A 25,136-nucleotide genomic window follows, 5' to 3' on the forward strand; every position below is an offset into this window, starting at 1 on the left:
AGGGAGGGAGGGAGGGAGAGAGAGAGAGAGAGAGAGAGAGAGAGAGAGAGAGAGAGAGAGAGAATGAATCTCAAGCAGGCTCCACACTCTGTGGAGCCCAATGCAGGGCTCGATCTCCCAACCCTGGGATCATGACCTAAGCCGAAGTCAAGAGTTGGACACTCAACTGACTGAGCCACCTGGGTGCTCCAGGTTAACTGCTTCTTAAGGAGCCTTTCCCAGGTAAAGTTCACATCCAATAAAAGGAGGCCTCCAGGAGAACATCTTTTTTTCTTCTTTTACCACCCAAGAGAAGTGAAATAACACTGCAGGAAAATGTCCAAAAAGAATCTGACATTAACCAGTGAGTAAACTTACAAAGCAGCAAGTTAACTGGCTTTAACTGCATAAGCAAAGAGCTTATACAGATATTTGAAGGTTTAAATCACTTCACTCTAGTTAAGACTCTATTTTTTTTTCAGTGCTACTCAAAGGCAAATAAGGTTAAGTAAAGAGTCATGAATAAGTTTAAGTATAAGGCAACCCAGAAAAAGAACAGAGCTGGAGGAATTACCCACCAGGTATTAAGGTTAAAGATAATATTTGTTCCAGACTTAATTAGTGTAGTAATTAAGTAACATAGTGTGGTATTATTGTAAAGATAGACAAAAAGACAAAGAAATAAAACAGAGTTCAGAGACAGTCCCACACATATATGACCACCTGACTGACAGCAAAAGCTCCCAGTGGAGAAAGGACAGTCTTTTCAATAAACAGTGAATAGCAATAAGATATTCATATGAGGGAAAAAAAAAATGAACCTTGGCACCTGCATCACACTACACAAAAATTTAATTCAAGATGAATCACAGAGCTAAGTGTGAGAAGCAAAACAAAAAAACTTTCAGGAGCGTCTGGGTGGCTCAGTTGGTTAAGCATCTGACTCTTGATCTCAGCTAAGGTCATGGTCTCACGGTTTGTGAGTTTGAGCCCTGCGTCAGGTTCCGTACTGACAGCTAAGAGCCTGCTTGGGATTCTTTCTCTCTTTCTCTCTTTGTTTCTCCCCCACTTGCACCCTCTCTCTCTCAAAATAAATAAATAAACTTAAAAAAAAAACTTTTAGAAGAAAACAGTATCTTTATGATACTGGGATAGGCCAAGATTTCTCAAAAGGGTCACAAAAATCACTAAAATGACACAGATAAATTTGACTTCATTAAAATTAGCAACTTTTGTTCATCAAAAGATACCATTAATAGAGTACAAAAGCAAGCTACTGACTAGAACAAAATATGTGAAATACACCTATCCAAACAAATGACTTATATCCAGAATAAAGAACTCCTGTAAAAAAATTAGAAAAAGGCACACGCCCAATAGAAAAATGGGCAAAAGGCTTGAAAAAGGACTTCATGCAAGATAATATCCAAACGATCAATAAGAATATGAAAATACGCTTAACATCATTAGTCATTAGAGAGATGAATATTATGCTTCCACCAGAATTGCTAAAATTAAAAGGCATGACAATACTAAGAATTGGTAAGAATGTGTAATAACTAGAACTCTTACCTGCTGCTGGAACCACTTTGGAAAATTAGCTGACAATATCTACCAAAGCCAAACATCATGTATCTAGCAATTCCACACTAGGGTATATACCCAATAGAAATAGGTGATTACGTACACCAAAAGACTTGCACCAGAATGGTCACGACAGCTTTATTCATAATAGCCACAGACTGGAAACCTAGGTATCCATCAACTGAAGAATGGATATACAAAATTGTGACATATTAACAGAATGAAAAACTACAGCACAGTGAAAAAGAATGAAATACTGCCACAAACAACAGTACTGAATAAAACTTCACAGGAATAACACTGAGTGAAGCCAGTCAAAAAAGAGTACATACTGTAAGATTCCATTTATTTGTAGTTCAGGAATAGTCCAAAGCTATCTGTGATGCTAAAGTCAGAGTAGCAGTGATTATTCTGGGAGACAGGGCAGTGTACTGCCTTGAAGGGGGCAAGACGGAGCCAGTTAAAGTCCTGGAAATGTTCTACATCTTGATGTGTGTGGTGCTTCCACTGAGCTGTATACTTAACATCTGTGTTTTACTGTGCGTAAGTGGTAGCTCAAAAGAGAACAAAACCAACAGAAAAGAAAAAGAAATAGGCTTAAGGTGGCAGGTGAATATCCAAAACAATGCAGCATTTGTATGTACTGCATTTTCTTAGACTAAAGTCATTAGACTGTCTATTAGAATATCAAATCCCTGATGGCAGTGTTTTTGTCATTTTTATTCACTACCATATCCACAGTGTGATACACAGCAGATACTCGATACACAGCAGATACTCGGTAACTATCTGCAGAATAAGTTTGCAAAAGGACTGTTACCAAAAATAAAATGAAGCAATCATTAACTAAAATCTTGGTATAATGAGTTATTTGAATTAACGGAAGTTTATAAAGTAATTGCTAGAGTCTAATGATGGTAACTTAGAGTCTAATGATGGTGATTAGCTTATTATGCAGGTGTGTCTTAGTACTTTCCAACACAAGAAAGACTAAAACCTGAAGTGAAGATTTCCTTTGTGTGCCCAGAATTTAAAGAGTCTCTATTCTGTGAGTTCCTCTATTTTAAGGCCACAGGTACATAGACACCAAATTAAAGCACTCACAATTAAAATAACCCTCAAGTTTGAAGACACATTGATTCCTTCCAAAAAACTGTGAAGGCAAAAATAAGTGAAATTCAGTGGAATTTACTAAAATCAATTAAAACAATCTAAAACAGTGGTTCTCAACCAGAGGTGAGTTTCTCCTCACACCAGGGGTCATTTGGCAATGTCTGGAGACATTTTTGCTTGTCACAACAGGAGGAAGAGGCCAGGGATGCCGCTAACCATCCTACATGCAGAGGCCAATCCTCTACAACAAGGAATTTATCTGACCCAAAATGTCAAATTATGTTAAAATAAAGGATTTTATTCTTCAGCATATGAAAAAGAGTCCTATTTAAACTATAAAATAATTTGGGGCGCCTGGGTGGCTCGGTAGGTTGAGTGTGACTTCGGCTCAGGTCATGATCTTGCAGTCTGGGGGTTCGAGCCCCACATCGGGCTCTGTGCTGACAGCTCAGAGCCCAGAGCCTGCTTAGGATTCTGTTGTCTCCCTCTCTCTCTGTCTCTCTCCCGGCTCATGCTCAGTCTCTCTCTCTCTCTCAAAAATAAATAAACATTAAAGAAATTTATTTTAAAAAATTAAATTAAAAAAACCTATAAAATAATTCATTCCTTTCAACTATTCCTTTTTCAAAAATATGAACATTATATTTTTAAAGTTGTACACGTATCAAATGTAATAAAAAGGGGTATTTATTGTAAATATATCCAGAAATAATAACCATCACTACCATTTCTAGGACTATCCTAGGCATATTATTTATTTTATCTCATTTAATATCAATATCCCCATGAAAGTAAGATTCTCATTTATAGAGATCATAAAACAAAAACTAGAAGAGATTAAACACCTGCCCAACGTTACACTGCTAGAAATGACATAGCTAAAATGTGCACCCAAGTTATCTTCAAACCCATGGTGTTTCCATTAAAATGCATTAAATTTCAATTTCAAATGAGAGGCAGATCAAAATTGAAAGCACTGCATCTTTCATTGTCCACCAAGTCAAGTATGCCACTTTAGAAAGTAAATGGCAAAGTCAGGAGAAGCCTACTTAGGAAATATGTACTGAAGACACACAGAAAAGAGATTACTGCCAATTTTTGAAAGGATAACCTATAGTTAGTATTTTTTCTTATCACAAATATTAAATAATTTCATAAAGTCATATACCAAAATTATCAGATATACTTTGTTCCAGTCATATAACAGAACTACTGATGATAACATCAAAGCATGAATGTTTACTGGCTAGCAGCTTAACCTTGACAAATCACGAACATAACCCACCTAGTCATCCCTACGTGGTAACATTAGGTTCCTAACACTTCAGCCAATCTAAGAAAATATTCCTAAATTAAATTCTATTACTTTCATCTGATAGGCTTATCGTGGTCCTCTGTATCAAGAGAAAGGAAAATATTCTTACCCTATTAAAGCCATGTTCATGAGAGTCATCAACTTCTCCATTACTAGTCACTGGAATTTCTGCTGCTGAATTTTTGGGAGATTCTTGAGCCATGCTAGACTCCTAAAACAAAACAAAACAAAACAAAACAAAACAAAACAAAACAAAACAAAACAAGAAACAGCTGTAAATAGCACCAAATCATAAGAGGCAAATATTCAAAACACTGTTAATGTTTATAGCACTTAAAAGCCATCATTATAGCATTAAAAAAAATAATTACAACCTACCTAACACATAATAAATATGATATTAATATCATAAAAATGTATCCGGCTTTTAAAACTGGAGTCAACTTAAATTTCTTATTTAAGAACAAGTTACTTGCAGATCCCAGGGGCAATAATAAATTGCCTCATAAATAGTATTATGGTAAGGCTACCAGTTACAACTGAAAAAAATATCACAGAAAGCCACACTTCATTATTAATTCAACTACAGCAGCTCTACTTTTCCTGTTGTACATAATGGGCTTCTCAGGCAGCTTTTGTTTAAAGAGTTGCCCTGATACAACAAAACTGTGTAAATCTGTATACTAGGAGAATTAAAATTTTACATTCTGGCTTTACTGTTCTAACAGTCAAATAATGTTTAAAAATACATTCCTTAATTTTATAAGCACATTTTCTATAAAATATAAATTTCTTTTGGAACTTAATATAGTTAATCGGTAACAGAAAGTCAATTCTGGTTAATAAAAACTTTTTTTGCTCCAATCCTATGTGATTTAAGAAACATGCATGGCTACAAGATAAAATGAGAATTTTATACCTGTAAAGGGTCTTAAAAATTATCTAGTTTCCCTCACTTTAAAAACTTCAGAGTAAATAACTAAACCATTGATTACACTTTTCACAGAGAACAGGTATCTCTCATCCCTCTCTTCTCCTTGCCTCCCTTCCCTTTTAAACCAGTAATGGCTTTAAAAGCATTACATGCACATACACTCACACTTATAACAACAGTGCCCACTAGAATAAAATACATGTTAGGTACACAATTGATACCTAACATTGTATGTTCTAACACTCAGACCTGAATCCTGCTACCCCTGATTCTGCACTGCACAGAATTACCAAAACCAAACCAAATAACTAAAATGTGTGTGTGTGTTTAATTTACAGAACTGAACCTTACTGCCAAGAGCATAAGAGGTTCTTTGATTTTCTCTGAAAGAATTGTTTTTAAGATTAAAATAACTAAGAGAGTGTTGTCATATCTAGCTCATGCACTACTAATTTTTAAGGGGTTAAGGAAAGGTTCAAGGCCAGAAAACTTTATTTAAAAGAAAAACAAAACACTTTTATTATTTTTTTTAAGTAGGCTTCACACCCAGCGCAGAGCCCAACACAGGGCTTGAACTCACGACCCCAAGATCAAGACCTGATCCGAGATCAAGAGTCAGACGCCTAACTGACTGAGCCACCCAGGCACACCAAGGCCAGAAAACTTAAAAAAAAAAAAATTGCACTGAACTTTTATAATTAGGTAAGTTATACTACTAAAAGCAAGTATGAATGCAAATTGGTTTGTGGTCTAGTCTCTACTTCCATGAAATATAAAAAGTCCTAATTAAAATACTGAATGACACCCAACAATACTTTTCATATAGTGTGTATATCATTAAGTATGTGAGACAGAAGATACTCTCAAATATATAAGGTAGGTCTTAAACGAATCTATTGATAACACTATACAGATCAGCAATTCTCAAACTTTTTGGGCTCAAGACACCTTTACATTCTTCTTTTTATTTTAATGTTTATTTTTGAGAGAGAGACAGAGAGAGAGCAAGCAGGGGAGGGGCAGAGAGAGAGAGAGAGAAAGGGAGACGGAATCTGAAGCAGGCTCCAGGCTCTGAGCTGTCAGCACAGCCTCTGACTTAAGGAGCTTGAACCCTTAATACATGAGATCATGACCTGAGCCAAAGTCGGATGCTCAACTGACTGAACCACCCAGGCACCCCTAGACCCATTTACATTCTTAAAAATCATTAAGTATCCCCAAAAGCTTTTATTTATATGGGTTATATCTATCAATGTTTACTGTATTAGAAAGTAATGCTGTAAATTAAAAAAGCTAATTATTAATCCATTTTAAAGTAATAATACAGGGGTGCCTGGATGGCTCAGTTGGTTGAGCATCCAAATCCTGATTTCAGCTCAGGTCATGATCCTGGCATTGTGGGACTGAGCCCTGCATTAGGCTCTGTGCTAAGATGGAGCCTGCTTAGAATTCTCTCTCCCTCTCTCTTTCTCTCCCTCTACCCCTCTCCCCAGCTTGCACTCTTTCTCTCTCTAAAAAAAAAAAAAAAAAAAGTAATAATTATATACACATGTTAACATAAATTCTTAATATGAAAATAATTATACTTAAAGCAACAAAAACTTAGAACAGTAGCACTGTTACATGGTTTTGCAAATTTCTGAATTGTTCTGCCTTTATGAGAAGACAGCTGGACTCTTCTATCTATTCCCACATTCAATCTGTTGCAATATGTTGTTTTGGTAGAAGTATATGAAGAAAACATGGCTTATGTGGCTACTGTCTTTTCAAATAATTGTGGATATACTTTTTTGATACTATATCAAAACTTGACAAGGGTCAATTTTTTTAAAAAAATTTTTATTATTATGTTTATTTATTTTGAGAGAGAGGGAGAGAAAAAGAGAGACAAAGTGAGAGCAGGGGAGGGGCAGAGACAGAGGGAGACACAGAATCCAAAGTAGGCTCCAGGCTCCGAGCTATCAGCACAGAGCCCAATGCGGGGCTCCAATCCACAAGCCGTGAGATCATGACCTGAGCCAAGGTCAGATGCTTAACCGACTGAGCCACCCAGGCGCCCCAGCAAGTGGTCCTGTCTTAAAAGTTAACACAATGTGGAATATAAAAGCATGATACCATAATGATGAACATCTTTCATAATCTATAGCATTAAAATCCATCGGTCTACCCTGTACTTTGAATGTGTCTTTCACATATGCATGATTTGGTAACATCATGCATTGGTCATTTAGAAAACATTGGTTTGATGACTTACACATATCATCCAAATATTGACACAGTTCCTTATATAATAAAAAGTCCTACTTTTATATCTGATTTTTATCAAAAACAGTCTTTGGATTCAAATTTTCCAAAATTCTAATTTTTGCTGGAAAACTTGAATTTGACCTCTGGCAAAAAATAATGTCCATTATTTTACTTACAGTAACAGGTTTTCCAAAAGTATGTCTCCTAAATAACCAAGTCTGAATATAGCCACAGTTTGCTTCTGCAGTTAGTTCAGCTACCCCTGTCATGCAGCAAGAGTGCTTTATACATACTTCCCATTTTGTCCCACAGAATGTTAAAAAGGCTTAATAAGATTGAAAACTTTTACTGCTTCACTAAAGACATTCTTTTTTTTTTTTTAATTTTTTTTTCAACGTTTTTTATTTATTTTTGGGACAGAGAGAGACAGAGCATGAACGGTGGAGGGGCAGAGAGAGAGGGAGACACAGAATCGGAAACAGGCTCCAGGCTCCGAGCCATCAGCCCAGAGCCCGACGCGGGGCTCGAACTCACGGACCGCGAGATCGTGACCTGGCTGAAGTCGGACGCTTAACTGACTGCGCCACCCAGGCACCCCTAAAGACATTCTTAAGTGAAGCTGGTAATTAAAAAAAAATTTTTTTTTAATGTTTATTTATTTTTGAGAGACAGAGTGTCAGTAGGGGAGGGGCAGAGAGACACAGAGAGAAACACAGAATCTGAAGATGCTCCAGGCTCTGAGCTGTCAGCACAGAGCCCAACATGGGGCTCGAACTCACAAGCCGTGAGATCATGACCTGCGCCAAAGTCGGACGCTTAACTGACTGAGCCACCTAGGTGCCCTGGTAATTTGTTTTAAATGCAAGTACATAATGGTCTAGAATATGACTACTCCTACAGCTTGGGACAACCACCTTGATTCCTGCTAAGACACCAGCAGTTTTATTTACCTATTCTTGTGCACCATCAGTGCAAACGACACAACAACGAAAAATGCAAACAATTCAAATGTCTTCTCAGTAATGTTTCAAAGTTTTACCTTGTAGACTCCCTGGAATATTCCTGGGGACCTCTAGGGCCTCCAAGCCACACTTTGAAAAACACTGGTGTAGACAAATTTACCCAACATTTAGTGAAGGCTTGTTATGTGTAAGGCATTCTTACTAAATTCTAGAGAATATAAAAAACAAATAAGGTAGTCACTGCTCTGGGAAAAAGCACCACTGATTTAGTTTGGGAGCCCAACTAGACTCTTTAATAAATACCTAGAACAGTAAGCATGTGCCCCTCTTTCTTTAGGACCCTCTAATACCAAACCTACCGGAATAGTTACGGATAACATAAATCCTAGGGTCATTCTAGGCCAAATCTCTATTTCTTGGCAGCTCCAGAAATGTTCTGCTTCCCGTAGATCCTCATTTATGTTACATTCTACTCGTTATACAAACCTTTTTATCACGATAAATCTTATACCTAATAATGTTTATACTATCTGGCACAAAAATGGACTATCTCTACATCCTTGTATCCCTGTTTGTATTCCTAGGGCAAAAGAACAAAGATCTGAGTGAATAAAGTAAGGTCCTTGAGGATGGAGACACTCTTAGCCATATCTGTGTGCTCAGAGATTAGCCCAGGATTTGGCAAGCAAAAGGTTCTCAATAAATGTTTATTGAACAGCAAGGAGTGCCATGAGTTACACCAAAAGTCAGATTTGTAGTTGGGAAGGTGTTAAAATAATCATTATGCATTTGTGCTCCACATCCACTCTCTCCTTTGTCCCACCCAAGGAGTACAGAATAACACATTTGTTACTTCTTGTGGATATCACTGTAGTAAAACAAACCAGGGGGAAACGTGTGGAATAGAAAAAAAAGTTAATTATCAATATTTCAAAATTAGTGCACTTTAATTATTTTGAGACAGTTATAATGAAAGACTAAAATGTCAAACTGAAATACTATTTGGTTAGGCCAATGAAAAAAGAACTTTCAAAATAATGCAAAATCCTTACACATTTAATCATTTAATTAAATGTTAAAACATTTACCAAAAAACTTATTTCCTTGCATTCCTAAATATATTATAAAAACTACTGATTTTTAAATTTATTTTTAATTATTTTATTTTAGAGATAGAGACAAAATCCCAAGCAGGATCCATGCTCTGCACGGAGCCCAATATGGGGCTCAATCCCATGACCCTGGCATCATGACCTGAGCCCAAATCAAGAGAGGCTCAACTGACTGTGCCACCTAGGTGCCGCCCCCCCAAATACTGATTTTTTTAAAAAGTCTTATTTCAGAGCTCATCTTATCACAGATTTCAAACAAGTGAGGAATCAGTAAAACTAAATCTTACTTAAGGCTTGCAAGTAAAGGGAAAAATAAATTAGAGAAGATTCCAAAAGTTTAAAAAGGGAAAACAAAACTCCTCCACTTTAGAGGGGATTCCAAGGGAAAGAGTCTCTGAAATAGATGTGAAAGAGAAGTTTGCATTCAGACAAGTACTGGAGAGATCTCCAGTAAAGTACTTCAGTAGAGGCCAGTAAGACTGGATAAAATAGCAATGTTATCGTAACATTATATGTGTTGGCCAATACCATAGGGAGCGCTGAAGCTGAGATGGCTCTTTACAGTTGTCCAAATTAAGGCAAGGCGGCCAGGCCCTTGTACCCCCACATCTCTACCAGTGATCATTAGGTGCAGGCTATCCTCTAGGGGTATAACCATGGACAAGGCAACTGTCATTGGCAGAGGCAATTCCTGGGAAGACTCAGCTATGAGCCCTCAGCAAGCAATACTCTTGGAATGAGGGCTTTAGTTCCAAAGGAGTAAACGGGCTATGCACCACAGCATCCACTATATCCTCCTTATTACTATTCTATTTTTTTTTCAATCAAAAGGTCTCACACATTTATAACTGAACCAACCTACGGTATAGAAGCATAGTAACAGAGAAAAATCATTTCCCTGATAAAACATCTGCTGTTCAGGTAGTAGGGAGGTTTACAGAAGGATGGGACAGAACACATGACCTTCAGGCAGCATAAATATGTGTGCCATCTCACATGCGATCCCTTATATATATAGACCCAGCTTGGTTCTTCTCCAATGCCACCGTTTGGAGTTGTACCTGATTTTATTACCAGTTTTCATCTGAATCCACAGGCAGATGGGACAATTCTGCTTTTATTTCTTGGCAAGGAATTGTCTGTTCCTGAAAGTCTTGTGAGAAGACCTGGTGAGAAACGGTCAGCTGCACCATGATGGTGGAGAAAAGGAGACAGCTCCTTATTACTAAGGTAGTACCTATTCTTTTTTTTTTTTTTTAAGTATTTTATTTATTTTTGAGAGAGACAGACAGACAGCTGTCTGTCAGAGAGACAGACACCTGTCAGAGAGCGTGAGCAGGGCGCAGGGCAGAGAGAAAGGGGAACAGAGGATCTGAAGTGGGATCTGTGCTGACAGCAGACAGCCCAATGCAGAGCTGGAACTCACAAACTGCAAGATCATGACCTAAGCTGAAGTCAGACTTGCTTCACAGATTGAGCCACCCAGGTGCCCGAAAATAGTATCTATTTTAAAAGAACTTGAAATGTCTTGTTTAGGGGATATCTGGCTACTTTATGCATAAATTTACAGAAATTCACTGGTCTCTACTAAGAGAAACTGTTTCTTTCATAGTCCCTAATTAAGGCGTGCCCAGTAATTGAAACAAAGAAGAGCCCCTGACACAGGCTGGCTGATCCACAGGTCACAAGCTAATAGAAGGGCCGGTTAGAAAAGTATTGCCCAATAGAGGAAAGAGAAATGTCCTGAGCTAATCAGACTCTTTCTGAAGGGTAAGTAAGGGATGCTGAGAGAATTAGTCAATGGGGGTATTGGAAGACAAATGAGTGGAAAAGCAAAGCAAAGAGGAGAATTATGCAGATGACAGGTCACAGCTTAAACATTCCCAAACTCTAGCTCACAAGTGTTAATCAAGCTTGTCAAAGTTTATTGACAATGTTATCTGTGTCCACTTCTTCCTTTCTGAAGTATGACCTTATGAAAATCTTCTGTTCTTAGATTCTTTTTTTAAAATTGTGGTGGATTCTGTGCAGGAGGGAGCATGAGAGCAGCGTGGTCAAGCCTCCAGTGTCCGAGTCAGCTAGGTGTGAGCATGGCTGAGCAGGAACCCATAGCTCAGTGGCTAGCACAGACTGCGGCTGAAAATGAGGAGGATGAACACGTGGTCAACCATAAGCCCCCCCACCCAGAAGGGCATCCAGGAGATCCAGGAGCTGGACAAGGATGACGAGAGTCTGCGCAAGTACAAGGAGGCCCTGTTGGGCCACGTAGCTGTGTCTGCTGACCCCAAAATCCCCAGTGTTGCTGTGACCCGCCTGATCCTGGTGTGCAGTACAGCCCTGGGTCTTCTGGAGCTGGACCTGATAAGTGATCTGGAGAGCTTCAAGAAGCAGTCCTTTGTGCCGAAGGAGGGGATGGAATACCAGACGTTAACTGGGAGACTGTGTCCGGCATGAAATACATCCAGCACACATACAGGAAAGGTGTCAAGATTGACAACATCGACCACCTGGTACCTGATGGAAAGCTATGGTCCCCAGGCAGAGGAGTATGAGCTTCTGACCTCCATGGAGGAGGCGCCCAAGGATATGCTGGCTCATGACAGCTACAACATCAAGTCTTGCTTCACAGACGACGATAAGACTGACTACCTGTCTTGGGAGTGGAACCTTACCATCAAAAAGGAATGCAAGTCTCCTTGGTGGTCTCGCCTTGCTGCTTCTGCCTGTGCTGGGGGGGTAGAGGAGAGAGGGAGCCTCCAGCCCAGGTCTCCACCTTCCCTTCCATACCTCTTCAGGTTCCCCTACCTGTCCTAGCCTGATCTGAGGTCCCGGCTTTTCCAAGGGAATCTCATGGGGTGCTCAGATCCTTGTGGGCCTTTGCAGTTGCCCTGAATCCTGTTCTTTCTCTTCTTCCAGGGTGGGAATGGGGTGGGGTGCATAACTGGAGGCTTCCTGGGGGCCAGCCACCTTCCAGCTTTCACCTGTGTCCAGTCAATTAATCCAACACTGTTAGTAACCATCTAACCATGATGCCTTAACATGTAGAACATGTGCTGTGGGGGCCGTCACTAACCTCTAACCTCCTATGTCTGCATGAGCACGTGATCTCCCCCGTCCCAGCCCCATCGGCAATTCCTGAGGCCCTGGGGAGGTGTGTGGGACGTGCTGCTGTTGCTCTCCTGCCTGCCGGGATTAGCCAGCCCCCTCCCTGAGCCAGGGCTGTGGGGACGGCTCCAGGGGCTTGGGGAAAGCCAAACTGCCATAACTGAAGTAGTCTCCATTCTAACCTAGGAGGCCAGGTGTCCTGACGCCCCTGCTTTCTCTGTCCCAGCGGGCAGTGCTGGAGCCCATGGTCCCAGCAGACAGCCCCCCTCTGGACAAGGTCAGTGGCTGAGCCTTACTTATCCTGCCTGGGCCTGCCAGCCTGGAGTCGTGTGCCTGGCCTGTCAGTGTCTCCATATGTGCCATCCTCTGGGCCCCCTGGCCTGCCACCTCTGCCCCCAGGCTTGGTGCCACCGTCCCTGACATGCCCTCTCCGGATCCAGCCAGGACAACTGTGGGACCAAGTGGACACAGTGGGAGCCCACCCCTGTGCCTCCCCCTCCCCTTACCTCCCCTGTCAGGCCTGAGCCTAGAATGCCCAAGAACCTGACCCTGCTCCTTTTCTAACCAGGAAATAAACTCCCCCAAAGGAAAATAAATAAATACATACATACATATATAAATAGACACATAGATAGATAGACAGAATTGTGATAAAAACACATACCATAAAATTTACCATCTTAACCATTTCTAAGTGTATAGTTCAGGACTATTAAATGTATTTACACTGTTGTACAACCAATCTCCAGAACTTCTTCATCTTACAAAACTGAAACTCTACACACATTAAACAATAACTCTCCATTCCCCTCTCCCCAAGCCCTTGGCAAGTATCATCCTACTTTCTGTTTCTGTGAATGTGACTACTCTGGATACCTCATATCAATGAAATCATATAGTATTTGACTTTGTGACTGGCCTATTTCACTTAGCACAATGTCAAGATTCATCTAGATTGTAACATGCACCAGAATTTTTCCTTTTTAAAGATGAATATCCCATTGTATGTATACACCACATTTTATTTATCCATTCATTCAACAATGGACGCTTAGGTTGCTTCTACCTCTTAGCTATTGTGAATAATGAGTCTATAAACACGGGTATGTAGGTATCTCTTCAAGGTTCTGTTTTCAATTCTTTTGGAAATATACCCAGAAGTGGGATTACTAGATCATATGGTAATTCTATGTTTAAATTCTGGAAGAAACAGCATACTGTTTTCCGTAATAGTTGTGTCATTTTATATTCCCGCCAACGGTACACAAAAGTTCCAATTACTTCATATATTCACCAGCACTATTTACTAGTTTTTTGGTTGTAACTATCCTAATAACTAAGAGGCAACACCTCATTGTGGTTTTGACTTACATTTCTCTGATTAGTGCTATCAAGCACCTTTTCAGATGCTTGTTGGCCATGTGCATATCATGTTTGGAGAAATGTCTATTTAAGTCCTTTGCTCAGTTTTTTAATTGGGGTGTGTTTTTATTGTTGAGTTCCAGGAGTTCTTTCTATATTCTGTTATTAACCACATCAGATATATGGTTTGCCAATATTTTCTCCCACTCCATAGGCCACCTTTCCACTCTGTTCATTGTATCCTTTGATGCGTAGACATTTCCAGTTTTGATGTACTCAATTTGTCTATTTTTACTTTTGTTTCCAGTGCTTCTGCTACCGTATTCAGGAAATATTTGCCAAATCCAATGTCATGAAGGTTTTCTTTTTAAGAGTTATATGGTTTTAGGTCTTACATTTAGATCTTTGATCCATTTTGAGCTACTCTGTGTATAAGTGTCCACCTTCATTCTTTTGCATGTGGATAATCTAGTTTTCCCAGCACCATCTCTTGAAAAGACATTCCTTTTTCCACTGGCATCCTGAATGTTCTTGTCATCTTAGATTCTTTTGAGATTCCTATTTTCCTCACTACTACTACATTCTTACAATACAGCTGGATTATTTGTGGCTGCTGGAGTTAAGGGTCTGCTTCTTGCAAATAAGAGACACTAGGTTCTTTGGTTTCTAATCCAATCTTCATGACTAAGATCTAGCTATCTAAATAGTCATCACTTTTTTAAGCTGTAAGAAAGTTCTTACTCCTCTTCCTCCTAGAAACAGCTGGTGATTCAACAAGTATTTACTATCTTCTAGGCAATGTGCAAGGGATAAAATAAAAATAGAAATAAGGTCTTGGGCGTACAGAAATTTAAAGTGTATTGTGTATTTAGGAAATAATTATAATACAATGTGGTGAACACCAGAAGGAAGCACTTAACAATGTGGTGAACACCAAGAGGGAATCAGAAGTGGTATCTAAGCTGGATCTTGTGGGGTAACAGAGTAAAGAAAAGATTCTAAATAGATGGAATAATAGGAGCATAGTGGAAAAGAAGCTGGTATAGTCTAGAAACCGCAAGTAAAGCAAATTGGTTAGAATGGTGATTACTCATTCATATACTCACAGGTTCAACTAACTTATTGAGCTCTCTAATGTGCAGGTACAATTTCAAACAGGACACGGGACACAGGACAGAAATGGTGAATAAAACAGACAAGACTCTCCACCCTCATAAACCTTACATTCTAGTTAGGTGAAAAAACAAATAAATATACATGTCATACAGTTATAAGTGCTAATGGGCATGTATATGTGCACATATATCAGGGAAAACTTCAGAAGTTTTAATATTTTTGTTAAGACCTGAATAAAGTGAGGAAGTAAGCCATACAAATATCTCAGAGTAAAGCATTCCAGACAGAGGGAGTAGTAAATACAAAGACGAGACAGTGAGAAGCAGCTCAGCTTTTCAAGCAAAGACAAGAAGGCCGTGTGGCTTGAGGGAGGGCAAGGGAAGAAGAGCAGGAAATGTCAAGAGGCAGCCAGTGGCAAGAACATGTGTGGCTTTAGAGACCATCATAAGAACTTTGGATTTTATTTTCAGTGAAATAAGAAGCCACTTTAGGGTTCTGAACGTAAGAATGAAACGATCTGACTTGTGTTTTAAAAGGATCACGCTTGGGGCGCCTGGGTGGCTCAGTCGGTTAAGCGGCCGACTTCGGCTCAGGTCATGATCTCGCGGTCCGTGAGTTTGAGCCCCGCGTCGGGCTCTGTGCTGACAGCTCAGAGCCCGGAGCCTGTTTCAGATTCTGTGTCTCCCTCTCTCTCTGACCCTCCCCCGTTCATGCTCTGTCTCTCTCTGTCTCAAAAATAAAATAAACGTTAAAAAAAATTTTAAAACAAAACAAAACAAAAAAGGATCACGCTTTTCCTGCTGTGTTGAATTAAACCAAAAGTGAGCAAAGGCAGAAGCAAAGAGAACAATCAGGAGGCTAACAGAATAATCTAAGCAGGAGACGATGGTGACCTACAAAGTCAATGCAGCTTTATTAATACCTGACTAAAACAGATATGAAGAAAGCCTTCTCTTCATTACCAGAGCTAAGAGGGACATCTCATAATGATAAAAGGATCAGTTCATCAGGGATATATAACAATCAGAAATGCGTATGTTGGACTCAATAACAGAGCTTCAAAATAAATGAAACAAACACTGACAGAATTAAAGGGAGAAACATACAAGTCCATAATCACAATTAGAGATTTTACCACTACTCTCATAGCAATTAAAAGAACTAGACAAAGAAAATTTGCATAGACACAGAAGATCTGAACACTATCAGCCACCTTGTCTACTATTTATAGAATAGTAGACTCAGTAATGGCAGGATATACATTATTTTCACATGAACATGACATGTTTAGCAAAACAGATCATATTTGGGGGCATAAACAAGCCTCAATAAATTAAATTTTAAAATACTAAAACCACACGGAGTATGTACTCGGAACAGAGGGGAATTAATTTACAATCAATCATAATAAGATATCCATGAACTGCCCCCTCGCCAAAATTTGGAAATTAAATAACACATCTAAGTAATTAATGGGACAAAGAAGAAATTATGAAAGAAAATATGTTGAACTGAAATCATAAGAAAAAACAACAATGTTCGTGTGATGCTCCTAAATCAATGCTTAGAGAGAGAGCAATTGTAGCTTTACATGCTTACATTTGAATAGAAGATCTTAAACCAATGATCTAAGGTTGCACCTTAAGAAAATAAAAAAAAGGAGCGAATTAAATTCAAAGCAAGCAGTAGGAAGGAAATAATAATAAACATCAAAAATCAAGGAGGGGCGCCTGGGTGGCTTAGTCGGTTGAGCATAGGACTTCGGCTCAGGTCATGATCTCACAATTTGTGGGTTCAAGCCCCACTCTGGGCTTTGCACGGTCAGCACAGAGCCTGCTTCAGATCTTCTGTCTCCCTCTTTCTCTCTGCCCCTCCCCCACTCATGCTCACTTTCTCTCTCAAAAATAAACATTAAATTTTTTTTTTAAAACATCAAGGAAATAGTACAAAAACTGTCCTCTACATTTAAAAAGCTTAAGCTCGGGGCGCCTGGGTGGCTCAGTCGGTTAAGCGTCCGACTTCGGCTCAGGTCATGATCTCGTGGTCCGTGAGTTTGAGCCCCGCGTCGGGCTCTGTGCTGACAGCTCGGAGCCTGGAGCCTGTTTCAGATTCTGTATCTCCCTCTCTCTGACCCTCCCCCATTCATGCTCTGTCTCTCTCTGTCTCAAAAATAAACAAAGGTTAAAAAAAAAATAAAAATAAAAAAATAAAAAAAATAAAAAGCTTAAGCTCGTAAGAAACAAAAATAGATGAATGTTGCACATAAGAAGAGTCTTAAATGACAGCTAAGTATGATGTACGATATGGATTGGTTCACAAACAAGGGAAAAAACAGCTGTAGAGCATGTTATCAGAACAACTGTGGATTAAACAATAACACAGTATCTATTTTTTAATTACATTTTCTAATTTTGATAAATATATTGAGGTTATATAAGAGAAAGTTGTTCTTAGGAAGAAAGGCACATGACGTCTGCAAATCACTCTCAAATGGTTCAAAAAAGAAGTTGTATATACCAAGAGAAAAAATGTTATAGCAAATGGGACAAAACAATAGTTAGTGAATCTGGGTAAAGAGTTTAAGTTTTCAGTATGAAATCTTATCAAAATTAGAATTTTTTTAGTGTTTACTTATTTAGTTTGAGAGACAGATTGATAGTGCATGTGTGCACGTGAGTTGGAGAGGGGCAGAAAGAGAGAAGAGAGAATCTACACTGATAGTGTGAAGTCTGACATGGGGCTCGATCTTACAAGAGCCATGAGATCACGAGATGATGAGATCATGACCTGAGTCAAAATTAAGAATCAGACACTAGAAGACTGAGCCACCCAGGCACACCAAAATTAGAAGTTTTTAAAGTAATAATAATAAGGAGGCTAGAAAAGTATGCAGCAGCCTATCATGATGGGCTTCATAATGCCAGACAGCTTGGACTTCATCTTGAAAGGGATAAGGAGAAAGTAGCAGGAGAGCCTGATCAATTATTGTTGATCTAGTGGGAGGTTAGACTGAAGGGAAAGTAGGAAAGACTGCACACAGAAAACTATTTAAGACACTATTTCACAGTTCTAAGAAATAATAATGATCTAAATTAAGGTTATGGGAATGGAAAAAAGTAGATTCGAGAGTTATTTAAAAGTCAGAAGAGACTTACAGAGTGATGAGATTGCTGAAAATAAGAAAGGCAGAAACATCTAGGATGACCTATGCCTCCTCCTGACCCATACCCAATGTGTGGTTTGGACAGTTCGAAAGACCACCATGTCACTCAACAACGTGGGAAAAGTGGAGGTTTATTTGCCTTTGGGAAGGTCAGAAAATGAGTTCTGTTGCAGATGTTCTGAATTTAAGATGTTTGTGGGGTTATCCAAGTACACTAGTACATTAGAAATTTCAAAATCAGGTCTAGAGTCTCAGAATGAAGACATAAATCTGGGAGTTATCAATCCAGGAATGTAGATGGCATGAATTGATAAGAGTGACAAGAGAAACTGAAGAGGAGCATCCAATGGAACACTTAAAGGCAAAGAACACTGCAAAAGAGATGGGGGAGGAGGGACAAATAGTTAATGATACAGACGCAGCAGATAAAATTATAGCAGTTAAACCATGTGTTGTTTTAGTTTATAACAAATGTTCTGAAAATGAAAAGTATGATAAACTAATACCACTTTATGCCATAAATGAGGTTAATAGGAATAGTCATTTGCCAAAAAAAAATATATAAATATTCCAGCTATTATCTATTCACTTACCCACAAAGAATGACCTACTTTTAGAAACATCATTTACAAAACATTAATTATAGAAGTGAAAATTAATAGCCAATACATAAATTGGCAGGGGCTCAACACCAAAAACTCCATGCCATCTTCCAGGACAAAATCCATTCACGGTACTTCACTCATGCTTTAAACTGAAACTGAATTTGAATTTAAATTTAAATTAAACTTGAATTTGAATTTAAATTAAACACTCAAAATAATTATACAAAAGGCTTTGAGGATTATGTCCTTTAGAAATAAAGTTAGAGCCTCTTCTAAGATCCATGTCATTTAAGGTTTGCGAAGGTCTTGAGTGTTTGTATCCACCACTCCCCAAATTCACATGTTAAAATCCTATTACCCAATGTGATATTAGGAGGTGAGTCCTTTAGAAGGTCCTTTGAAAGGATGGATGGAATTAGTGTTCTTAGAGGCCCAAGAGAGCTCCCTAGAAGAGGGCTTTCACCAGAACCCAACTTTGCTGGCACCTGATCTTGAACTTCCAATCTCCAGAATTGTGAAAAATAAATCTCCATGGTTTAAAAGCCACCTAGTCTGTTCTGTTATAGCAGCCAGAATGGACTAAGACAAGGTCCTCCACAATAGGGTCCAATCAACTTTTCAGGCTTTATTGCACTTAACTTTTACCCTTCTAAAGAGCCTCTACCAATAAATCTACCTGCCATTTCTGGAATGAAATCTGCAAACATTTGCTCAAATGGTTTCCAATGTTTAAAATGTTCTTTCATCTTCAAATCTAGTAAAATCCTGCCCATAATTTAAGGCTCAGCTCAAATGTTACCTCTTTAAAAACATATTCCAAAGCATCAGAAAAACAGCATGATATAATGAGAAGGGTAAGGACTTTGAAATGAGAGACTTAAGTTAAAATACCATATCTACAATATAGTTGTTTTGTGATCTTTGTTAATCTTATATTTCTCATGTATAAAATTAAGAAAATATATACATCTTAAATAATACTTAAGGAAAGATATATTCAAACAACTGATAAAGAGTACCTACCCCACAGTAGGCATTAACTGAATAAAAGAAAGATGCTTCCAATACTGTGCTTTGTGAATGTTTAATAACCAGTTCTCCAAATTAAAAATAATTTTTTAAAAGCCCTAATTTGTGATGTTTGCCCATTTCCATGATGCTACCTTAAAAATAAAAGATCCAGTTACTTTACCAGCAAAATGAATTTATTCAGGAATAGTAGAGAACTGCAATTCAGGACATGTAAGCTACAAGCAAAACCATAGCTAAAATATGGGCAAGTCCAGAGAACAAAGAAGAGGAACATTCTTTTACTGAAAAAAGGTGGGGGGGGGGGAGTTAGGAGGGGCTGTTATAAACAAAAAGTCTACTGAAATAAACTGGGGGTCTTAGTGGCTTTTCATTGGCTGAGTTGTGACAGTCTCTCATTGGCTGGGCTATTGCTGGGCAACAAGAAAAATCTTTTCTTGTTCCGCTGGGGTAGTGAAGTATAGGTTGTTCTTATCAGAAAGGTACTCTCTCCCTGTTGGGGTCTACAATTGATGATGAGTGGTAGGGCATGAGAGCTCCCCTTTCTGGCCTCTACCTCCATTTTATTGAGGCTTCTCTGCATTAATTTTCAGGGTGTCAATGCTCTCACTATGGCCAATTTCAAGCTTCCAACATGACCTCACTGATTCCAGAGATGGAACGAGATGTGCAGTAACACATCATTATATAGTATTTCTACCAGAGAAATACCACAGACACAAATAACCTCAAGAGTACAGATAATAGTAAAATATTTAGGAACTGACAAGTTTTAAGTATTTACTGTTTTTAATATATATATTTTAAGTTTATAAATCTTAATTTTTATATAATGTCTGTATTTAACAGCTGGCTTACAAAATTCTTGGAAATTTAACAAACAGCTCTTACAGGTCAGTACAAATCTGCTCCAGCCAGCACCAAATTATTTCCAAGTCAGAAAATAAGTATGGACACACATTATATAGTTCAATCTTTAGGAACAATGCTGATACGTGGAATTTGAGAAACTTAACAGAAGACCATGGGGAAAGGGAAGGGGAAAAAATAGTTTCAAACAAAGGAGGCAAACCATAAGAGACTCTTAAATACACAGAACAAACTGGGGGTTGACAGGGGCAGGGGAGTGGGGGGGAGAGGGGGAAGGGGAGAGGTGGAAACTGGGAGGTGGGCATTGAGGAGTGCACCTGTTGGGATGAGCACTGGGTGTTTTATGTAAGCGATGAATCACGGGAATCTATCCAGGAAGCAGGAGCACACTGTATATACTATATGTTAGCTAACTTGACAATAAATTGTTAAAAAAAAAAAAGAAAGAATGCGGAGATATAAATTAAAAAAAAAATTTAAATCCAATATATGGATATCACACCCCCAATTACGATTCTATTTCTTTGGAGACGATCAAAAATCATCCTCATGCAGAAGAACTACGTATCTACAGGAGGTTAGGTTTATTCCTATATTCATGAACAAAAAGGTGAACACATTTTATTCCCTTTTTATTTGATAAAGCAACAACAAAGTCATGCTCCTTTTCTTTCCTTCCTTGGTAATTCCAAATACATTCTAAATTCATACTCCTATTTAAGGAGACGATCAAAGCTGAGCATTTAATACTACATGTGATTGTGATAGTGCTGTACATACTAACAGTAAAAGTGCATCTATTATTTTTTTAAGTCTATTTATTTATTTTGAGAGAGACAGTAAGTGTTCTAGTGGAGGAGGAACAAAGAAAGAGAGAAAGAAAGAATACCAAGCAGGCTCCACACTGTCAGTCCAGAGCCAGATGTAGGGCTTGATCTCACAAACCTTGAGATCATGACCTGAACTGAAATTGAGTCAGATGCTTAACTAACTGAGCCACCCAGGCACCCCAAAGTGCATTTAGTTTATAGTAAGTGATTGTCTTGATCCATTATGTGCTAGAATGCACCTGAAAAGCAGAATTAGCCTTGTAACATGAAGAGAAATGCAAAACCAAAACAAGGAGGCTAGAACTGACCTGGAGAGTTAATATATTCTACGACCAAAAAAGTGCAAGTTCAGTACTAGTTTCTTAAACCCCTTCAGTGGGTCAAATTGGAGATAAATTAACATAGAAGTACCTAATAAAGGTTTTATTGTTGGTGTTTCATTTCTAAAGAGTATACAGCAAAGCCCTGAGAAGCACGGAATGTTTCATTCATATTATGCCAATGATTCTCAACCTTCTCTGCATCTTAGAACTAACTAGGGAGATTTTTTTAAAAATACCCCACAGACGAGAAAGGCTTGGGAAATTGGTGGAATAAGAGGACTCTAGGATCATCCTGTCCCACATTTACAACTAGATATCACTCACATCCTAGTAAATAAACCGGAGACTGATCTGAAGACTGGCAGAACAAACTCCACAACTACATGTAGAAAAGCCACATTGGAGAGGTTAAGAAAGGCAGAAACGGGTCTGGAGCTGCCCACAGGAGGGAGGGAGCTGCTGCCACAGAGAGGGGAAAAACGCCAGGGAGCCTGTAAGGGGAAAATGAATTCCTGTAACATCTTGCCTTGAAAACCAGAGGGGCTTAATTCTGTCAGTTTGGACAGCCAGCAGGACTTGGAAGGCTAGAGCTTTAAAAGTCAGCTGGGCAAGCTGGAAGGGAGTGTGTTGGGGGAACTTCTCTAGGAACAAAAGAGCTAGCAGGTGCCATTTTCCTCCTCTGCCACCAGCATAAACAGAGCCACCTCCAGGAAGGGATGCTGCACGGATACCTGCTACCTAACCTGCTAGCAGTATGTCTCCACAAGTTCTCCAGAGACTTGTCCATTCCAAGCCTGATGGCCTTGATCCTGCACTAAGCACAATTTTTGCTAATGCTGTGGCCCTGCCCCCTGAGCCCTTCTGTGGCCAGGTCCCCCAGAGCCAGCCTGCCTGGGTCTTACTAACATCACAGACAGCAAGCACAGCCCTCAACAGGCAGAGAGTCAGCGCAAATATCTGAACTGAAAGGAAAAGTGACTCAGAGACACTTAAATGCCAGGTTCTGGTGAACAGGGGACACTGCACTCCAGGGCACCTCAGAACCTCTTCATAAAGCCCCTACTCTCAAGAGCAGAAGAGGTAGCTGATTTTCTAACACAGAGAAACAGACATAGAGAGATAGACAAAGTGAGGAGAAAGAGAAATACGTCCCAAATGAAAGAACAGGAAAAAATTACAGCAGGAGATCTAAGCAAAACAGAAATGAGTAATATACCTGATATGGAATTTAAAGTAATGATTATAAAGATACTCACTGGACTTTAGAAAAGGGTAGAGGACATCAGAGACCCTTGACAAAGAAATAAAAACTAACACATCAGAGATGAAGAACTCAATAAGTGAAATTAAAAATATACTAAATGGAATAAGCAGGCTACAAGACGCAGAGAAATATTATCAGTGACCTGGATAACAGAGTAATGGAAAGCAATCAAGGTGAACAGGTGAGAGACAAACAACACTGAATAATGACAACAGACTTAGACAACTCAGTGACTCCATCAAGCGTACTAATATTTGCATTATACAGATCCCAGAAGGGAAGGGAGAGAAAGGGAGGCAGAAAATGTATTTGAAGAAGTGACAGCTGAAAACTTCCTGAATATGGGGAGGGAAACAGATATCCATATTCAGGAGGCACAGAGCTCGCCTGACAAATTCAACCAAAGGAGGTCCACACCAAGTGGATATAGTAATTAAAATAGCAAAAAATAGTGATAAAAATTTTTTAAGGTTGCAAAAGAAAAGAAGATAGCTACGTATGTACAAAAAAAAAAAACAAACCCATAAGGCTATCAACTAATCTTTCAGCAGAAACTTTTCAGGCTAGGAGGAAATGGCATGATGTATTCAAAGTGCTCAAAGGGAAAAATCTGCAGCCAAGAATCCTTTATCCGGCAAGGCTATCATTCAGAATAGAAGGAGAAATAAAGAGTTTCCCAGACAGACAAAAGTTAAAAGAATTCATGACCACTAAACCAGCCCTATAGGAAACGTTATGGAGGACTCTGAGCAAAAAACGAAACCCGTAAGTAAGAAAGAGTAAGAAAAACAGAAAGCACAAAAGAAAAAGGAAATTAAGCATATCTGTAAAAAATCAGCCAAGAGAAGCACAAGATAAAACAATGTAAAATATGATACGAAATATCTGAAACATGGAGGGTAGATGAGCAAAGAAGGAGTTCGAAATTAAGAGACCCTCAAGGGTGCCTGGGTGGCTCAGTCGGTTAAGCGTCTGACCTCAGCTCAGGTCATGATCTTGTGGTTTGTGGGTTTGAGCCCCGCGGCGGGCTTTGTGCTGACAGCTCAGAGCCTGGAGCCTGCTTCAGATTCTGTGTCTCCCTCTCCCTCTCTGCTCCTCCCCCACTCACGTTCTGTCTCTCTCTGTCTCTCAAAAATAAACATTTTGTAAAAAATTAAAAAAAAATAGATTAAGACCTAAATGTGAGACCTGAAACCATAAAAATCCTAGAAGAGAGCATGATGTCTCTGACATAGGCTGTAGCAACACTGTTCTAGATAGGTCTCTGGAGGCAAGGGAAATAAAAGTAAGAATAAACTACTGGGACTACATCAAAATAAAAAGCTTCTGCACAGTGAAGGAAATAATCAATGAAACTAAAAGGCAACCTACAGAATGGGAGAAGATATGTGCAAATGACATATCCGATAAAGGATTAGTATCCAAAATACATAAAAACTTACACAAATCAACACCCCAAAAAACAAATAATCCAATTAAAAAATGGGCAGAAGACATGAACAGAGACTTCTCCAAAGATGTCCAGACAGCCACCAGACAGATGAACTGATGCTCAAGATCACTCATCATCAGGGAAGTACAAATCAAATCAAAACTACAATGAGATACCACCTGACACATGTCAGAATGGCTAAAACCAAAACACAAGAAACAAGTGTTGGTAAGGATGTGAAGAAAAAGAAACCCTCATGTGCAGGTGACAGGAATGCAAACTGGTGCAGCCACTGTAGAAAACAGTATGGAGGTTCCTCAAAAAGTTAAAAATAGAACTACCCTACGATTCAGTAATCACACTACAGGATGTTTACCCCCAAAATATGAGAATACTAATTCAAAGGGATACATGCACCCCTATGCTTATAGCAGCATTATTTGCAATAGCCAAATTATGGAAGCAGCCCAAATGTCTAATGATAGATGAATGGATAAAGATGTGGTATATATACATACAATGGATGCAATAAAAAAGAATGAAATTGAGATTTATAACAACATGAATAGATCTAGAAAGTATGATCCTAAGCAAAATAAATCAGCCACAGAAAGGCAACTACTACATGATTTCACTCAAATGTGTAATGTAAGAAACAAAACAAATGAGCAAAAGAAAAAAAAAAAAGACAAACCAAGTAACAGGCTCTCAACTATAGAGAACTGATGGTTACCAGACGGAGACAGGTGGGGGGATAGGTGAAATAGGTGATGGGGATTAAGGAATGTACT

General features: G+C 38.9%; 1 protein-coding gene and 2 pseudogenes across 9 annotated transcripts in view; 1 reads left to right on the forward strand and 2 right to left on the reverse strand.

Annotated features, from left to right (window-relative positions):
- Positions 1-25,136, reverse strand: part of ARFIP1 (ADP ribosylation factor interacting protein 1) — a 129,752-nt gene that overhangs the window by 75,281 nt on the left and 29,335 nt on the right. For all 9 annotated transcript variants that reach the window (XM_058721153.1, XM_058721149.1, XM_058721154.1 and 6 more), the window contains one exon: positions 4,101-4,202. In XM_058721153.1, coding sequence (XP_058577136.1) covers positions 4,101-4,202 — 102 coding nt within the window. The remainder of the gene's footprint in view (positions 1-4,100; positions 4,203-25,136) is intronic.
- Positions 7,776-10,856, reverse strand: LOC131506257 (large ribosomal subunit protein eL39-like; annotated as a pseudogene).
- LOC131506258 (rho GDP-dissociation inhibitor 1-like) lies at positions 11,337-12,060 on the forward strand (annotated as a pseudogene).

Source organism: Neofelis nebulosa, chromosome 3, assembly GCF_028018385.1.
Source record: "Neofelis nebulosa isolate mNeoNeb1 chromosome 3, mNeoNeb1.pri, whole genome shotgun sequence".
NCBI classification, from domain to species: Eukaryota; Metazoa; Chordata; class Mammalia; order Carnivora; family Felidae; genus Neofelis; species Neofelis nebulosa.